General features: G+C 38.7%; 6 protein-coding genes across 6 annotated transcripts; 5 read left to right on the plus strand and 1 right to left on the minus strand. All coding sequences in view use genetic code 12, as the record gives it.

Annotated features, from left to right (window-relative positions):
• Nucleotides 1-961: 961 nt before the first annotated feature.
• Nucleotides 962-4,030, plus strand: PFK26 (Pfk26p; the record flags this gene model as incomplete). The annotated part of the gene is made up of 1 exon (XM_036807535.1): nucleotides 962-4,030. The coding sequence occupies one exon, from the start codon at nucleotides 962-964 to the stop codon at nucleotides 4,028-4,030; it is 3,069 nt and encodes a 1,022-aa protein (XP_036664362.1).
• A 1,079-nt stretch (nucleotides 4,031-5,109) lies between these two features.
• On the plus strand, nucleotides 5,110-7,029 carry CPAR2_301750 (MDR family MFS transporter; the record flags this gene model as incomplete). Its single annotated transcript, XM_036807536.1, has 1 exon — nucleotides 5,110-7,029. One exon carries the CDS (start codon nucleotides 5,110-5,112, stop codon nucleotides 7,027-7,029), a length of 1,920 nt encoding a protein of 639 aa, XP_036664363.1.
• Nucleotides 7,030-8,119: 1,090 nt separating this feature from the next.
• Nucleotides 8,120-9,796, plus strand: CPAR2_301760 (MFS transporter; the record flags this gene model as incomplete). Its single annotated transcript, XM_036807537.1, has 1 exon — nucleotides 8,120-9,796. The coding sequence occupies one exon, from the start codon at nucleotides 8,120-8,122 to the stop codon at nucleotides 9,794-9,796; it is 1,677 nt and encodes a 558-aa protein (XP_036664364.1).
• A 1,345-nt stretch (nucleotides 9,797-11,141) lies between these two features.
• ZWF1 (glucose-6-phosphate dehydrogenase) lies at nucleotides 11,142-12,635 on the plus strand (the record flags this gene model as incomplete). Its single annotated transcript, XM_036807538.1, has 1 exon — nucleotides 11,142-12,635. The coding sequence occupies one exon, from the start codon at nucleotides 11,142-11,144 to the stop codon at nucleotides 12,633-12,635; it is 1,494 nt and encodes a 497-aa protein (XP_036664365.1).
• Nucleotides 12,636-15,962: 3,327 nt separating this feature from the next.
• Nucleotides 15,963-17,465, plus strand: CPAR2_301780 (putative protein kinase; the record flags this gene model as incomplete). The annotated part of the gene is made up of 1 exon (XM_036807539.1): nucleotides 15,963-17,465. The coding sequence occupies one exon, from the start codon at nucleotides 15,963-15,965 to the stop codon at nucleotides 17,463-17,465; it is 1,503 nt and encodes a 500-aa protein (XP_036664366.1).
• Nucleotides 17,466-17,488: 23 nt separating this feature from the next.
• CPAR2_301790 (uncharacterized protein) lies at nucleotides 17,489-19,309 on the minus strand (the record flags this gene model as incomplete). The annotated part of the gene is made up of 1 exon (XM_036807540.1): nucleotides 17,489-19,309. The coding sequence occupies one exon, from the start codon at nucleotides 19,307-19,309 to the stop codon at nucleotides 17,489-17,491; it is 1,821 nt and encodes a 606-aa protein (XP_036664367.1).
• Nucleotides 19,310-19,530: the final 221 nt, after the last annotated feature.

The following is a 19,530-nucleotide window of genomic DNA, read 5'->3' on the forward strand; positions in this document are numbered from 1 at the left end:
TCTCTTGCTTGCACACCGTCTTGTAGTCGAGACCACTTTTGTCTGCACGTGTGTACCTTGTTGAAATTAGCCCTTTCAGTTGACACCAAAGCTGTCGAATTGGTTATTCCCTTGTCAATCGATAAACCACTGACATTTCAGTTGCAGAGGGGTCGGCACTAAGAAAGAGAGAGGGAGAGAGGGGAAGGTTGAGGGGGAGATTAATGCAGCATCTAAATCGCGGTTGATACCGAATAAAAGCACAAGTGTTGGTAGAGACGGCATCTGCTTACTACAGAAGAAAAAATAAAAATCGCGCATCGATTGTTACACCGGCTCCCCTTCCCTCACTCAAAACCCTCGCTGCTCCGGGACTGTGCCGGATTAATTGCGTGCGCGACCATAACACACACACACACACTTTCTTCTTCGCCCCCCCCCCCCTTATCTAAATTGGAGCACAACAAGAAAAGCAAAAAAAAAAAAAACTCCGATACCTTGTGAAATAGGCACTACCCAACAAAGCTGCACCCCTCATCTCGAAAGTGCCGATTAGACTCCATTAACATAGACAAACTTCTCTACTCATTTACTATTCTATCACTCAATTCCCAGGGTAACCACTTCATCAAATTGTTTTACTCCCTTTATTCCAACCATTAGCATTGAATCAATTTATCATCTTTTTCGCATCGAAAGGAAAAAAAACAAAACAAAATACAAATTGGAAAGGCAACACACATTTTTGATTCCAACAATCGGTAGCTATCTTCTTTTGAGCGCATCAGCATATCTTGGGTATATCAAATCCGTTGGCATAGAACCACCACAACTACTCCATTAACTTTACGGATTTTGGTTAGAGCAAGCAAACCTAAGCAGTCACAGATCTACCTCTCCACATCAGAATCGAAAAGACCGCAAGGAAAAACTGATTCTGACATCATCATCAACATCAACAACAACATTTTCATTCAAAGTAATGAACAACCCAAACAATCAGCATCACGAATCAATACGCAACTTGATTGCAGCAAACTTCAAACAACCAAGTCAATCACCAAAATCAGAAGCACGTGGCGAAACTGAGTCGCCTAGTCAACAGCATACGGCAACCCCTTCACCCACAAGACCCTACTCGCCATTAAACACAAATCGCAAGAAATCGCATTCAATAAGCAACGCCGAGTTGGCTCATCAAAGATCTAATTCGAAAAAGGTGTCTTTTTCCAACTTGCATTCGGCAAACTCATCACCAGTGGATAATCAATCTTCCTCGCCATCACCGTCGTCATCAAGTGGATCAATAGATAACTCGGAGAATGAAAATAGTGACAACGAAGGGGAGAGACGTGAATCTGCTCTTCGGGCTAAATACAATGCTGGTGATGTTGTTTTGCGTCGACCTGATTTCAAGGGTGGTGCAGGGGGCAAACTGAAATTGAGTAGGAGTGGTTACGATTACTTGCAACCACAAAACCATGCTACTTTTATGACAAGTATTTCCCCTTCTCCATCAAGTGTGTCGCCAAGTGTATCTACAACTTCATTAAACAAAAGAGTCGGTAGCAGAAACAGGCACAGTTATGGAGGTGAAAAATTGGCGTTAACAAAATCATTGGACTCGCAACTACTAGAGCCGTCTGAATCAAACAATTCGGTCAATTCATTCCTACCTGAGTTTAACAACAGACCTTTGACTGATACGCCATTTGTGTCGTATGTGGGATCACCCATCACTAGAGAACAGTCCAACTCTGACGATAATGGTAACCAAAATAGTGGTGAAACAGAACAGATGCAAAAGGCCAGAAATATTTCTCATTTGAATTTGACGGACTTGGCCGACAATCAGTCTCTTTCAGAGACAGAATCCTTGAAGGAAGCAAGAAATTCTGCCGCTCATAGGGCAGCCTCAATGGTGGGCACTCAATCAGCAACTGTCAAATATGCTATCAGAAGACCTTCGTATGTACCTGCGGAATCCGCAGAGGTAAATGCTCCTCATTCTCATCTAACTGAGAATGAGCCAGAGCCAAAACCAGAGTCAAAATTAGAACTAGAACCAGTACCAGCACCAGAACCAGCACCAGAATCAGTACCAAGAACAAAAGCAAAGCCTACTGTGAAGATTTCCGAAGACAATGATAACAACAAGAACCAGCAGGAAAAGTCTGCACCACTGATGGATGATAGAGAAAAAAGACTATTGGAGATTGAAATGGAACAACAGAAACAAAAACAAGCCGACAAAAAGGCAGAAATTAATTTAACCAAAGACTTCTCACACTTGTTGAAAGATGTGCCTCCGCACATGAAGGAAGAATTTGAAAAAACTCCTTCAATTGAACAATTAAAGAATTTGCTTTTAACTGCCAAGCCACCAGTCTCATCAAGAAAAACATACACTTTAAACATTCCCGGACAAACAAAGTCAAAGACGTCACCAGATGGTAAAATTGCTTCTGTTGATGTTGGGTCAAAACTTGTTATTGTTATGGTTGGGTTACCAGCAAGAGGGAAATCATATATTACTAATAAACTCACACGATATCTCAACTGGCTTCAACACGATTGTCGTGTATTCAACGTTGGTAATACCAGGCGTAAGAGTAAATTGAATGCTGGACCTGAGCAAAATCCATTGCCTGATTCTCATCCAAATTCAGAAGCGCAATCACCGGTCCAAGGAGCTGTTACTGGAGGCATGAGTGAGGTGAAAAAGGCAAAAACCACTGAGCATGACGCATCCTTCTTTAATCCAAATAACAAAGCAAGTACTGCCTTGAGAGAGAAATGGGCCATGGATACTTTGGACATGTTATTGGACTATGTAATCAATGGAAGTGGCTCGGTCGGTATATTTGATGCAACAAACTCTACCAAGCATAGAAGAAAAAAAGTACTCAAGAGGATCCAAGAAAGAAGTAATGGGGAGTTGAAGGTGTTGTTTTTGGAGAGTATTTGCAGTGACCCAGCAATTATTGAAAGCAATATCCGTTTGAAATTAAGTGGTCCTGATTACAAAAATATGGATCCAGAGTTGGCTTTGAAAGATTTCGTTGGTAGACTACATAACTACGAAAAGGCTTACGAAAGTATTGACGAAGAAGAGGAGCAAATTCCCGGTTTCCAATACGTCAAGATGATTGATGTGGGAAAGAAAGTTGTTAGTTTCAATATCCAAGGTTTCCTTTCATCACAAACGGTGTATTTCTTGCTCAATTTCAATCTTTGTGAACGTCAAATTTGGCTTACTCGTCATGGTGAAAGTAGAGACAATGTCAGCGGTAGAATTGGTGGAGATTCGCATTTAACTAGACGCGGAAAGAAATTTGCTAAAGCATTGGCCAAATTTATGAATTTCCAACGTGAAGAGTTTCGCAAACAACAATTGGAAAGATTCTCCACTCGTTTGGAACTCAAATACAATTCAATGTTTGATCCAGAGGATGTTGCTGCACTCCCCACTGAGCCTAATTTCTGCGTTTGGACTTCAATGTTGCATCGTGCTGTTGAATCGGGGGTATATTTCAATGAGCAATTGTATTCTGTCAAGCAAATGCGTATGTTGAATGAAATTGGTGCTGGTAAATGTGAAGGAATGACATATGAAGAAATTCAAGATAAGTACCCCAGAGAATTTGAACTGCGATTGGAGAATAAATTGAGTTATCGATACCCTGGTGTTGGAGGAGAAAGTTATTTGGATGTATTGACTCGATTACGTCCATTAATCACTGAAATCGAACGTACTACTGATCATTTACTAATTATCAGTCATCGTGTTGTGCTTCGGATTCTAATTGGATATTTCCTCAATTTGCAACCCTCTGATATTGTTCAATTGGATGTGCCACTTCATTCATTGTACAAGTTGGAGACCAACCCTTATGGAACCAAGTATGCCTTGTATACTTATCGAGAAGATATGGATTGGTTTGTGGAAACCAAGCCGGAAAATCAAAAGAATGTTCAACAAATGGGATTGGCATTTAATGAAAAGAGGTTTTCGATTGTGCCCACGGTTCCAAAAAAGTCTGTTCCATGAAGGAGTCGAAGAAGAGGTTACGAAAATTTTGTTTATAGAATTTGTGTGCATAGGAAAGGGATAATAGGTATTGTGATTCACCTTTTTTTTTTTCAATATATTATTGGTCGAATATAACAAATATGTCACGGTTCCGATAAAGAATGCCGTACATTTGGTTTATTACAGGGTGTTTGTGCGATTTTGGCGTTAGAATAGGTATTGGATGTTCCATGCGACAGCGCTCTCGCCATTTTTGCACCACGACTAATGCCGCTTGTATTGTACCAAGAAAAGATGAAAGAAAATAAGTCAAGTTACAAGTACAGTAGTAATAGTGGGTATGGTTTAAGGTGAGACTGTTCTAATTGCAGTGTCATAATTGGAAGAACAGGAGTATGGGATTCGAAGAAAACATTAGTGTCAACACCATCCTTACGAGAAGATAATGATGTATTCAGTTCCTTTTTGAAGAGCCTTTTCTTTCTTTGAGATCTGGATTTCTTTTTGTGAGTGCGGCGTTTACGCTTAACTCCTAACTTCTCGCATTTATTTACATATCAGGAAATGGAAAAATGACACGCCGCACACATCTATATGACAGCCTTTTATTTACACAAACAAAGCATCCATAAATCACATCAAACTTCTTTAATTCCGTATTTTATGGATTACTTCTCTCTAACAGTAAACGTAAAGCACTTGACAAAAACACCTGATGGTCAGGCGTATGCAATTTAGGTGATAGAGTAGTAGTGTCATTGCTTGTTGTGATTTTTTCTTTTCTATTCTTTGATGCCATTGGCTGCAACTTTTTGCAAAGTGTTGCATTTGGTTTACTGAATGTATCTGTTAATTCCGTTTATAACCTTTACTACGTATATCTAGTGATAACATTTCACTGAGTTGCAAAATTTTTTGTGTAATACATTCATATTGCTTTTATTTATTGTTTTTAACGCAATTTACACCCATTTACAACTTTCAACTTTGACTGTATAAATAGCACTCAAAAAGCTTTCCAATCTAGTCTCTTTCTATCTTTGTTTTCTTTACTCACTGGACTATAAACACTTGAGATCACTAGTACTCTCATCAAAATGAGTAAGAAACAAGTTAATTCAGCCACTTCTAGTGTTAAATCCACTGACTTTAGTGGATTACCGCAACCTTTCACCAACGGCAACACTGATGATATCCCACAGCCGCTGCAACAGCAACAGCCACAACAACCACAACAACTACCTGAAGATCTTGAAGACCAATCTTCTGTTGGCTCGCGTCATGGTCACTTCAAAGAATCAGATGCAGGTGATGGTACACTACGTGAAGATCAATACATTCACGGTCCACGGTTAGCTTTATGTTTTGTTTCATTGTTTCTTTGTTTATTCTTGTTTGCATTGGATCAAACCATTGTTGCAACAATTTTATCCACAGTGGGGAACAAATTCGATGCATTTGAAAATGTTGGTTGGTTATCGTCAGGTTTTTTGTTGACGATGGCGGTGTTTATCCAACCATATGGTAAATTATCAATCATATTTGGTAGAAAATGGTCAATGGTTGTTGCTATTGTCATTTTTGAAGCAGGCTCTTTAATGTGTGCATTGGCTTCATCAATGAATGTCTTGATTGGTGGTAGAGTACTTGCTGGTGTTGGTGGTGCTGGTATACAAGGTTTAGCATTTGTTATTCTTTCCGAAGTGGTGCCAATAGACAAAAGACCTCTTGGTATGACAATCTTGTCTGTGACATTTGCTGTTGCATCAGTTTTGGGTCCATTGATTGGCGGTGCTTTCACCACGCATGTTACTTGGAGATGGTCGTTTTACATCAATTTACCAGTTGGAGGATTTGCTTTGGCAGTGTTTTTGTACTCTTTCCGCCCTCCATTACCCAAAGTCGATATTTGGGAAGAGTTGAAACAGTTTGATTACATTGGTACTTTTTTCTTCATTTCGGGGAGTGTTATTCTTTTGTTGGCAATCACATTTGGTTCATCAGATTTTCCATGGAATTCAGGTGCTGTTATCTCGTGCTTCGTACTTGGTCCGGTATTGTTGATCATCTTTGCCATATGGAATTTCCGTTTTTCCAAGAACCAAATCATTGGCACTGATGTTATCACGACGCCACAAATTATTGCCTCAGCACTTTCGATATCGGGTGTTTATTCAGCATCCATTGTTACAATGATTTATGCTTCAGTGTATTTTCAAGTCATTCGTGACTCAAGTGCAATGGGTGCTGGTTTGCACTTGCTTCCAAGCATCATTGCCACTGTGATATCATCAATTGTTGCAGGAGGTGCGATCCAAAAACTAAAATATGTCAAACCGTGGGGTGTTTTTTCAGGAGTGTTGGCACCAATAGGTGCTGGTTTGTTGAGTTTGTTGCGAGTTGACTCTCCCTTTTCCAAGCAAGTTGGGCTATTAATCATCATGGGTGCTGCAACAGGTTCCCAATTCCAGCCAGCTATGTTGTCTGCCCAAATCAAAGCACCAAAGACTCCAGGTGGTACCATTATGACAACAACCTTTATCAATGCCTCTAGGTGTTTATCATCAGCAATTGCTGCTACGTTATCTGATGCTGTGTATACATCAAGTTTGAACAACTTTTTCAAGAAAAACATCCCCAAAGCCAGTGCTGAAGTTCAGCAATCATTACAATCGATTGACATTTCGAACCTTATGTCCAATAATGCAATTTTGAGGACATTGGATCCAGCCACTGAGAAATTTATCAAAGAACAAATGATGAAGTCGATTCAAAATGTATTTTACATGTGTATTGGTTTAGCAGCTATAACTACATTGGCTTGTCCGTTTGTCTCCAATAAGAAATTACCTGACACGAAACAAGTGGCCAAAGTGGAGAAGAAAAAGGAGGAGATAGAACAAGGAGATGCAACTGAAGCTGAAAAAGAAGCTCAAATGAAGGAGCTCGATGCTGAATTGACCGACTCGACGCCGCAGGATTTACCTAATGAAAGCAATAAAGTTGAAACTAAATAGGGAACATTGTTTGGAACATGTATATAGAGTAAGATACATTCGTAGGGTATCGTGTTGGCCTCATAATGAGTAGTTAAGGAGCATCGTTGTAGGCCCAAACACGAAATCACACAAAACCTTTTTTTTTTCGGCAAAGCTATCTTAGAGTCTATTCACTTATGCTAAATGTCGCATAACGTGTCATATCCCCTTGCGTTTTGTGTAAAGTGCGGGTATAATCCAAGAGTGGTAACTTTGTTCGGTGATTTATAATGCTTTTGAAAAAGAATTGCGCTTTTCTTTCAAAGTATATTGCAACCAGCTAGTAAGGATATAAGTCACGTCAAATCAAGTATCCCATTAGTAATGCTTCTAGGATGAGTCAGTTTGTGTCTCACTCCAGAGTCTCCATTATGGATGAGGGACAATTGCGGAAGTTGAAAATCCAAGTTTTCTCTAGAGATCGGCAGTGGAAGATCTATTCGGATGCGGTAGTAAAAAATATGTAAAGATTTCGGCGGAGATTAGCCTGTGCTATCGTTGCCCAGCCACAATATGTATTTCGCTCAAGATATTCAAAAATATCGGTGCTCGGAAGTATCAAATATGCAAACTTAATATGCAGGGGTGTGAGAGAATCAGAACGAAGCTTGACGAAAGGAGCAAATGAAATTTCACAGACTTTCTCGCAATGTATATCCTTCGGTTCCGAAACTTTTGTAAAACCACGAATGGGGGGGGGAAAGGGAGGTGTGAGTAAATTTTTTCCACTGCTAATTTACCTCATCACAAAGTGTATTAAACAGTGTGTATGTTGTTGCTTACTAAGAAATTGGTTTTATTTTACATACAGTATAACAGTTGCACAAAAGTAAACTTTTTCATGTTTGTCAAATTTTGCGGCTTAAATTTGCTTGCTACATACGGCAAGACCGAAAAATTGCAACAAAACCCCATCTCATTGTTGTTTTACTATGTGATTACAAAGGTATTCAATCTAGAGAAATGTATATTTAAACTGTAAAAAGCTTCCTTTTCTTTTCCAAACAAGAAGGCTGTTTGAGCTAAAGCATTAAAAGAAATATATTGTCATTTATAAACTTTGCACACCATGAAGGAGTTCATTCGTGATAGTTTTGGTGGTAGGTTGATCTACCATTTATCGAAACACAAGTATTTCAAGTACCCTGAAGAAGAAGAAGACTATGTCATTCCAGATAAATATTTGAAAGATATTAAACAAGATTCACTCCAGGTTCAACAAGATCCATCTGGCGATGAGATGGAGATGAATGCTGCATCGGATTCATCTGATTCTAGTCTAAGTGAAAAGACAGTGGTTCCCCATGACAAGTACAGCAACAGCAATTACATATTTGTTGAATGGGATGGTGACGATGACCCAGAAGATCCTCGTAATTGGACACTTTTCAAGAAGGGGTTCTTCATATTTGAAGTGGCATTCTTAACTACATCAGTATACATGGCATCGGCGGTATATACTCCAGGTATGGAACAACTTCAACATGATTTGTCAGTGGGGAAAGTTGTGGGTACATTGGGTGTCTTTACATTTGTTCTTGGTTATGGTATTGGTCCCATCTTATGGTCACCAATCTCGGAAAATGCCGCAGTGGGTAGATCATCAATATATGCATTGACTTTACTTGTATTTGTCATATTACAAATCCCTACTGCTTTAGTTGACAACATTGCTGGGTTTTGTATCCTTAGATTCCTTGGTGGATTTTTCGCTAGTCCGTGTTTGGCCACTGGTGGTGCTAGTGTAGGGGAAGTGACGAAATTTTGGAACTTGCCCTTGTCGTTGGCATTATGGAGTATAGGTGCTGTTTGCGGGCCAAGTTTGGGTCCATTCTTTGGCGCTATATTGTCAGTTAAAGCTGGCTGGAGATGGTGTTTTTGGTTTATATTGATCATATCTGGGTTCTCATTGGCATTGTTGACTTTCTTCTTACCTGAGACCTATGCGCCTACATTGCTTGCTAGGAAGGCGAAAAGATTGAGAGCTAGGACTGGTAATGATCGAATTACTACCTTGGGGTTATTGGAGAATGAAGAGAGAACGATGCATCAAATTTTGGTCGAGGCGCTTTGGCGTCCTATAGAAGTTACTATATTGGAGCCAGTTGTATTGTTGATTGATATTTATATTGCCATGGTTTACAGTGTGCTTTACTTGTTTTTCGAGGTATTTCCCATTTATTTTATTGAAGTTCGTGGGTTCACCATTATTGAAATGGGAGTCTCATATTTGGCTATTATAATTGGGGTTTTGATCGCGGTATCGATATACTTACCGGTTGTGCATTATCAATTTACTAAACCAATTTTGAATAATCAACCAGTATACCCCGAAGTGTTCATCCCCATTGCTATTGTTGGTGGATGTTTATTTGCTGCAGGATTATTTATATTTGGTTGGTCGGCAACGACATATACCCATTGGATTGGTCCGCTTTTTGGAGTTGCAACGACAACTTCAGGTGTGTTTTTAATGTTTCAAACATTGTTCAATTATATGGGCGCATCATTCAAGCATGAGTATCTTGCATCGGTATTTGCGTCAAATGATTTAGTGAGATCGACTATTGCCTCGGTGTTTCCAATTTTTGGCGCTGCGTTGTTTAATAATTTGAAAATTGACAAGTTTCCTGTGGCTTGGGGTTCTAGTGTTTTGGGATTCATTGGTGCGGGAATGGTCGCTATACCAGTATTATTTTATTTGAATGGACCAAAATTAAGAGCAAGATCGAAATATGCAAAATGAGGGCATATAGATGGTATATAAAGTATAGATGGATAGACAAATTGATTGATAGATAGATCTAAAATATCTCTTTTGCAATCATTTTCGACAAACTGTTTCACTTATCTTACAGCTTTTAACTTGATCTGTAGAACCTTACTCGACACTCGACCATAAAGATATGCCCCTTTGACCCTTTCGTGCGAGATAACGGTTTTTCTTGCAAAGTGGGGAATAAGTTATTGTTGTTCCATTGATCCATTTGACTAAGTGTATGTGTGTGTATTTCCTTTCCCCGTATTTCGGACAAACTGAAAGAAAAAGAGAGAAAGCGGCCTCGGACGAACGAAATGCGAACAATAAGAGAAAAAAAACAAAAAAAAACAGTTGGGTTTTCACGTGATTAACCATCATTTCCGATAAGGAATGTTGCTAAAGGAAATAGGTAAGAGACTTTTCAGTGATGCAAAGTCTATAAGAGCTTCTAGGATTGCTAAGATGAGCAATAAGTAATCTATTACAAATCATTGATATTGTTAGTTTGGTTCCGTTTTGTGAAGTACTCTTGCAAAGAAAAACTGTGCTGCAATAAGTTTTATTTTTGTTGAGCTTATAATTCCAGCCTGTGATGTAATTTTGCTCTTCGATGTAACATTTGCACAATGCAGAGCTCAACTACTCCTACTTAAGTCATTGCTGGTTGTGATATTCCGCTTACGAGCATGCTCGACATTCTCGTCCATTAACGACCCTTATTAGGGATGTGATCATGCCATTGAGAGAAAGTGTATTAGCCAGATATCACTAATTCTAGATTTAAAATATCTCCGCTGATTATACTGCAATGTCCAAAGAAATCTCTCCCACTCATGCTAAAGTAACCTCATAATAATTACGTACAGTGCAAGACTCTAGAGTCATCGTATCAGTTAAGCAACTGGTACTATGTTGTATACGGGCTGGGTTTTCTTCGGCTAATGTGGATATATAGCTATTTTTTTTTTTTAATTTGTCATCGATACACCTCCCGGATAAATAAATTAAAATGATTCAAATTGCAACACAAAAAGTTCAACAACAACAACAACAATAGAAGATGACAATTTCTCATTTTTCTCCCTTGAAAAAAAAAAAAAAAATAAAAGAATTGAAATTGATTGCTTTTCCAACTATAAAATTAAATAGATATATCCCATTACTTTCTTTCTTTCTTTCCAATTCCAAAGCATTTTCACTCAATTGGATACTCAGGAAGAATCACTCATCTATCGTACACAATCGATTGTCTAGTTTACAAGAATACAGACACAACTGACTTATACCTATTAGAGATCAATTACACATATCGCCATCCCCTCTCAATACAATGACTGCTTTTGGAAAACACTTTACTATTGTCGTCTTTGGAGCCAGTGGTGACTTGGCTGCTAAGAAGACTTTCCCTGCTTTATTTGGATTGTTTAGAGAAAAGCAAATGAGTCATGATGTCCAAATCATTGGTTATGCTAGATCCGATTTGCTGGAAGACAAGTTTCATGCAAAGATTTCTCAACATTTCAAAGGTGGTGATGAGCAAACAAAGAAGGATTTCTTGAAACTCACTTCGTATGTTAGGGGCCAATATGATACTGATGAAGGTTACAAGAAATTGGAAGAAAGGTGCCAACAGTATGAAAAACAACACGGCATAGATAAACCACAAAGGTTATTCTATTTGGCTTTGCCACCTTCTCAATTTACTGAAGTTTGTGAACAAATCAAGAAGAATGTTTATGCAGAGCATGGAATTATCAGAGTTGTCATTGAAAAGCCATTTGGTCATGATTTGGAGTCGGCAAGAGAACTTCAAAAGTCAATTGCCCCATTATTCTCTGAAGATGAAATTTATAGAATTGATCATTACTTAGGTAAAGAAATGGTTAAAAACTTGTTGGTTTTAAGATTTGGTAACGAGATTTTTAGTGGTGTTTGGAATAAAAATTTCATTTCATCAATACAAATTAGTTTTAAGGAACCATTTGGAACTGAGGGAAGAGGTGGTTACTTTGATAACATTGGTATCATTAGAGATGTTATGCAAAATCATTTATTGCAAGTTTTAACTTTGTTGACTATGGAAAGACCAGTCTCATTTGACCCTGAAGCTGTTAGAGACGAAAAAGTTAAAGTTTTGAAAGCATTTGATGCTATAAGCACCGAAGATATCATTCTTGGTCAATACGGAAAGTCTGAAGATGGTAAAAAACCAGCTTATGTTGATGATGATACCGTTTCTAAAGATTCCAAATGTGTCACTTATTGTGCATTTTCAGTCAATATTCACAATGAAAGATGGGATGGTGTACCAATGGTTTTGAGGGCTGGTAAAGCTTTGGATGAAGGTAAAGTTGAAGTGAGAATTCAATTCAAACCTGTTGCTAAAGGAATGTTCAAAGATATCCTGAGAAACGAATTGGTTATCAGAATCCAACCTGATGAAGCAATTTACTTGAAGATCAACTCAAAGATCCCTGGGGTATCAACTCAAACTTCCTTGACTGATTTGGACTTGACTTATTCGAAACGTTACTCCAAAGATTTCTGGATTCCGGAAGCTTATGAGTCTTTACTTAGGGATGTTTTCCAAGGAAACCATGCAAATTTTGTTAGAGATGATGAATTGGATGTCTCTTGGAAATTATTCACGCCGTTATTAGAAGCTATTGAAGGTGACAAGAATTTGAAGTTGGACATATATCCATACGGTTCCAAAGGACCAAAGTCATTGAGGCAATTCTTGTTGAATCATGGATATGTATTTGATACTCCTGGTACTTATCAATGGCCATTGACTGAACCCGATGTCAAGGGCAAAATTTGATTGAATGGACTTAATTAGCGTCGATAGGAGTCTCTTCGAAGGTATAATCAAAAGGCAAACAATTTATAAACTTCAATTTGAGCTTCGTAGTTGAATAGCATTCACTGAATCGAAAGTGCTCTCAATCTGTTAGCAAAATTTTAAACCATTTTCCAAAAGATGTTGACAAAAACCCTCACATAGGAAAGAGGATTCTTAAATTTTTTCACACCACAAAGATTTCACAAGATACCAAAGCTCTTGAAAGACTCTTAACCATCCAACATCGATTTGAAAGAGTAATGGATCGTATACTGAAGATTCGCAGTTAAGATTTCTCCTTCATTAATGTGGGCGTGCATAAATGTACAATTTTCTTATCTGGGTGCAAAAATTTAGTTTCTCTCCTCGGTACAAACACAAACCACACACGCATAATTTACTATAACACGCTGGAGACACACATAGTTGGTGTAATAGAGTGATATAACAGCACACATATGCGTCAAAATAGCACCAAGGCTAACAATTTACATCTGATGCATTTCTGCTCGCAAGCATATACACTTCAATCTACAACTTTCCCTTCTTATATGCCTAATTATCTCTCCTCTTGCATTTCACTACACTGTTGCAAAAACTCTGATATGCTGAAATTTGATACACCATAGAGAAATCCAACTTCAAATTACAAGATCCACAAACTACATCTCACTTGTTCTTCTTCACTAACATTCTTCCCCCCAGAAATTGACAATAAGACAAATAGTAGTCTCAATGAACGCCAAGTTGTTGCTAACAATTTAGAAATCACATCCTGGGCTCATGAAAATCTGGCATACCAAAATGACAAAAGCCAACCTCAATCAAGTGAAAGCTCCCTGGAGCATATTGAAACCGAAAATGAACCCAGTGTAACCATTCCCCCTGAATGTAAAGCTTGTTCCCGATGGAGTTAGAGTCATTCCTGTTCCAGAGGTGCAACCACTTCAATATTTGGAGTCTGGTACATCTGCAATTGTTGATGAGAAACGAGTTTTGGCAAAAAGAAAAGTGAGATTTGTCAACGAATTACACAAGAGAATCGAGACAGAGAAGGAGATTACTGATCTAGAAGGGTTAATTTTACACGATAAACAGCCCACGGATGTTGTGCGCGTGGAACGAAAGCACAGGAAACCATTTGCTTTTGTTAAACGGATTTTGAAGAAGTTGAAGTTGAAAAAGCGCCCCAAGATGAAGAGTACTGAGGGACTTAGGTCAGCTATGAAGAAACAAAACCCTAGCACAGAGGCTGAAGACGGGACCGGTTTAAGGAGGTACAAATCTTGCATCACATTGGATAGTCCAGAGCTAGATGGTGATGAGGAACGTCCCAAGATTTTTCAACGTGTGAACCGACCCCAGTCTGCTTAATGATGCATGGACAAATATGACAGTGGCAATGACAGTGGCAATGGCAGTGTTTTGGAGTAAAAATCACAACTTGACTTTTATGATATGCCAAGAAGATGGATTGGTTACAACTTGGACAACTACTTTGACGGTGCTTTAATCAGCACGCGATTCTCGGAATTGTCGTCAAAGAATTCCTCTTTCTTGGGTGTGATTTTTGAAATGTTATTGCATGCTCCATTCGTGAACAAGAGAACCATCACTGATTCCACTATAAAGAAACTTAGAATAGAGCACTTCTGCCATTTGAAATTCAATTGTGTCAAAAAGATCATGTCAAGCAAGATATTACTTTGTTTCAGAAACAGCTATGAAAATTTTGAACCTCGATTAGAAGCAGCTGCTTTGTTCCGAGTTGTGTGATGGGTGCTAGTCTGGCCAGCTAGTGTCCACAGCCAATGACGGATTATTGCAGTTGGCGGAAGAGGGGACAAGAGTTTGAAGGTTGTTGAGAGTAATGATGAAAATATGTCGGTGTGTTGAAAGTCTATGAAGACGATCTCATGTGTGAGGAAGGTTGCGGTACTTGGTGATGTTTGCTGATGCAGTTTTGTTGCTGCTGGTAACTTTGTCAGTTTTGTTTTTTTATGTTTTCATGATTTGACATCTTTTGTTTTACATTCCTAGGGAAGCTCGGTGTTGAGAATGGACCAGGTTGTAGATGATGATCTCTTTGTTGTGCTCTCTAATACCTATTTCTTCTATCCTCTGCTTTATGAGCACGTGCTTCAACTTGATTCTAATAAAAATCTACATTGGTGTGTCGGTTGCGGAGGCACAGAAAATAGTTTGTATATAGAGTAAAAACACTATAAACCTATAGATCGTTTTAGCCAAACAAATCAAACGAATTCAGAGAAAGCCACCTCATTGGTATCAACTTACAATGCCTTCGCAATTCGCGAAGTTCCAGATAATTAATCAGACATCCAAAGGAAGGTCATTTCGACGGTCACTGACATACAAGAATTAGGTTCGTGTCGTATGCTACCGAGGAAACTGCGAATGTTTTGGTACAGTTTTCATCACCTTAATATCTGGAAACTTCATCTAATGCAAAAAGCATTGCAGTGTTCAATGCATAAACACCTGTGTAAAACTTTTCTCCTTTTCATCTTTTTCAATTTGTTTAGCATCATTACAAAGTGGACACTAGTTCCGACCTTGCAATTAAAAACCAATCATCAACAATCACATCACATCACACGACACATGGTTTTCCACAAAAGTAACCTCTTATTTGGAATTGTTTATCAGAAATGTAGATACTGGCAAGTATAAGCACGCAATTCAAGCACATCCCAAAAAAGGAATAGCGCAATTTGAAAAGCAGCAAGTAATTGACGTTGTCTGGAATCATAGTCGAGAATCAGACTAGGAAAGAAGTGAACAAAATTTCATCATGTAAACAATATCCCAAAAAATTGGAGGTGTACTGGAAAACCTGATTGAAAAGTCGCCTTCTAGGTTGAAATACATTTGGGTATGCGGGTACGTTATATCCATATATACAAATAACCTCAACCTTTAGAAGGATCTTTGCAACAAGCAGTAAATTGATTCTTGAATAAAGTGATATGTTTTGATAATGTGAAAAATAAAAAAATTGCAAGATGAGATGAGAAAATTCTAGCTGATGAGATATTCTTTCCTCTATTTATATTCTCAAGAAAGAGAGAGAGAGAGAGAGAAGAGTGTGTGTGAAAAAATTTTCTTGTGGTAGCGTCGTATGCTTTGGTAGCGTACTGTTCTTTTTTGCTAAATTCCCTCGCAAATTTTGTGCAACAAAGGACCACATGGGATTAGACACGATTTTTTACACCGGATTGAAAAGAAAGAAAGTTGTCGGCCTTAAATAAAAAGTGGAGTTCCTCAATGATATAAACCCAAGTTATGGCTGACATATTTGACATGGACGGGTGTGCATCCCAGTTGCTGAACGCAATGAAACACTTGACGTTTGAAAATGAACCTCCAGCTCATGACATCGATAATTCACTGTCGTTGAATTACAAATTGATAGACGAAACTGCCCCCTTTCTGGTTCAAAAAGAGGATGTTCTTGACTCGTTCGAGGCAACCGATACTATAGACGACGCCTTTTCCACCAGAGCAACCCCGATACACATCAAACGTCGTAGTGCTAATCAAACTCAAAACTTGCCGGTGCCTGGCAGACCACGTCGAAGATCGTCGATAGTGTCTTCCTATGAGGTGAAAATTCAAGAGGATTATGTCTCTACTAGCTTCACAAATGATATTGATCCAACCATTGCTATCAATAATGAAAGAAACTCTGCGTACAAGCCGAAATTATCCGACTTTGAGCCCATCAAGGTGTTGGGAAAAGGCAGCTATGGTAAGGTACTTCTTGTCAGGGACTTGAGGACGGGTCACTTGTTTGCTCAAAAACAACTTTTGAAAGCCTCAATGATTATAAACCGAGATGAAAATGACGAAGGATCCGAGGATGACGGACCAAAAATTCACACTAAAAATTACCAAAGAACTTTGAATGAAAAGCAAATTTTGGGAATAGTTCACCATCCAAATATTGTCAAGCTTTATTACGCCTTTCAGGACAATAACAAATTGTATCTCATATTAGAATACTTGCAAGGAGGTGAGTTGTTTCACCATTTGTCAATGGAGAAGTTTATGAGTGAGAAAAATGCTGCATATTACTTAGCCCAATGCAGTTTGGCACTTCACTACTTGCATACAAAAGTGAAAGTAATCTACCGTGACTTGAAACCAGAAAATTGCATGCTTAATTCGCAAGGTCATTTAGTATTGACTGATTTTGGTCTCAGCAAAGTTGCATCAGATGAAGATAAGCTAAACTCAATTACTGGAACAATTCAATATATGGCTCCAGAAGTCATCATGGGAGAAGAGTATGATTATGGCGTTGATTGGTGGAGCTTAGGCTGTGTAGCCTATGACCTTTTGACGGGAGCTCCTCCGTTTACAGGGCTGGATCCTGATAAGGTGTTGAAAAAAATTAAAAACTCCAAAAAGACTTTGAAGTTTCCATTCTATTTGAGCAACGATGCAAAGGACTTTTTAAGGAAAATGCTACAGGTCGATCCTGAAAAGAGATTTGATGTGGATGGCGAATGGGAAAAGTACAAGAAGCACAATTTCTTTAGACACATTGATTGGAGTTCATTGGAGAAAATCGATCTTGATGATAATGTTGCAAATGCTATATTGCCTCCAATATTACCCATCATCACCGATCCGGTTCTTGCGGAAAATTTTGATGATGAGTTCACGGAAATGACATTCACGCCACAGCAAAATTCCCTGATCTTGAAGGATACTTTCCATATGAAGGACTTTTCTTACACAAACCCAAAGTTCTTAGACAAGATTAAATTATACGGAAATTGAGATCATATAGACTTTACACAGAGTTATTTATTTATTATATACAAAAGCAGGCCGCAATATAGAACCGTGCATGTGATGAACTCAGTGGTGATGATGATCCTAAAATCAAATCTCTTCTCATAACTTCGTAAATAATTCATTCGAAATAGCTTGATAATCACGACGGGCAAAACGAAAGCGGCCATATTGCCAAACAGAAGATCGTTCAAGAAAAGAGCAATCATTTGAAAAACAAACATTTGCCATACCATTGAATTTAACTCGTCTAGAAAAATCCAAATGAAACTGGTATCTGTAAGTAACTGGCCGTATTTCATAAACCATTTATCGAGCGCAAATGGCTGCGCAAGCGGACTCAATGATATATCAAAATAATACGACAAGAAAACTTTAAAGTCGTAAGCTCTAGCAACAGACTTGTCTTTAATCATATATTGCTCTCGTTCATATTCATCTTCTTGTACTCTACCCCCATTCATATTATAGTTTGAAAGCTTCAGTTTGAGTAATGGGAACCTTTCATCCACAAACTGAGTGTTGGAAATTAAGGGTGTAAGATATGACGAGGTGGAACTTCTTAAACGGGGGGCGGTTTCACCTATGGGTAGTAACACGGTGCACAACCAAGACCACCAGTTGATAAATTTTAACGTTCTTTGTTTAAACAGAATAGCATCATGCTTCAGACTTACTTCATAAAGGCGCCTTGGCGTATCGAATGAAGTCTCAGGTACCCCTCTGCCATTTGAGTTGTTCGGCACACAACAATCAAGCACTGCACTCTGGAAGTGCGCGCCCAACATGGGTTGTTTATAATGTGCATGATTTTCCTCAACTAAACTCTGCCCTTCGTCAAATGAGTCGTCGATGTTTTCAAAAACCTCCTCAACTTCCGGAAGAAATCTTGATGAGTTGGGGCATGCACCCGTTTCGTCAGTGCATACAGTCGGCTCTTCCCGTTCATCGTCCTCTTCATCATCACCAAAAGTAGCTATTGCGACAGCCTGGATCAAATGGTAAGTGTCTTTCGGCGAAACGGAATACATTCTTTGAATTGTTTTGGAGTGTAATTCATCACCAGAAACAATCCCTTCTTCAACAGGACAAGGGATATCGATGCCATGTGCGGCTGTTGAGCTCGAATTATTCCTACCCACACCATCTCTCAAATTGAACTCATTCGGAAGCATTTTCGAACTTATCTTTGCGTTTAGTCGGTGGCCACTACGGTGTGATTTGTCTGAAGAAATTGTTGACCGGCGACGTTCTTTGTCATGCATTTGCAGCTCCATATTCTCACAGACCAAATTGCTCCATACCTTGGAAAAGCGACGTGTTTCTTCTGACGATCTGGGAACTTCACCACGCAATTGAATGAGCCAAGATTGATAATAGGCTAAAAATTTTGCATACTTTTGAGCGTATCCACGAGGATTATAAGAATATATTGCCATAGAAGGAAGAATGAATCCGCACCACATCAAGGACATTTCGAATGGATTTAGAGCCCGGTGACATTTGGTTTGTTGGAACAATGTAACTACGGCAATTTTAACAACTTCTTCGAGTATAGGCTGATAGAACGTCTCATACGAAGATTGGCCATTGAGTGTCAACACCAACCTATAGTGTGACTGTTGCAACACAATCAACTCATAAATAAACCTTGTCATGTAAGCTAACAACGCAGCTATTGCACCAACTGTTATGCATCCAAAAACCCTTGCTGGTCCATCAATTACGGATTCATCTTGTTTCACTGTTTCAAAAAACGTCACAACCAAAACACCAATGATAAACGCATGTAGTACGGTAAAAATAGCACTGAATGACTTTGTGTTCATGAAAGTTTCAGTAGTTATCGTTACCAAAGCCTATAAGTTGTCTGTTTGGTCAACCGTGTACTGATGTTGATTAGAGATGTATGCAACCGGTAGCGATTAGATTAGTAATTTACATTCATTGAAAGATGATTCGTCAAAGGTACATACGAAAGTGGTAGCGTCGGTTCACCACAAAGTAAAAACAAATACTTTTGGGATACTTGACCATACTTTGCAAAAAA

The sequence above is a fragment of the Candida parapsilosis genome, contig 005806 (assembly GCF_000182765.1).
Source record: "Candida parapsilosis strain CDC317 annotated contig 005806".
Taxonomy (NCBI): domain Eukaryota; kingdom Fungi; phylum Ascomycota; class Pichiomycetes; order Serinales; family Debaryomycetaceae; genus Lodderomyces; species Lodderomyces parapsilosis.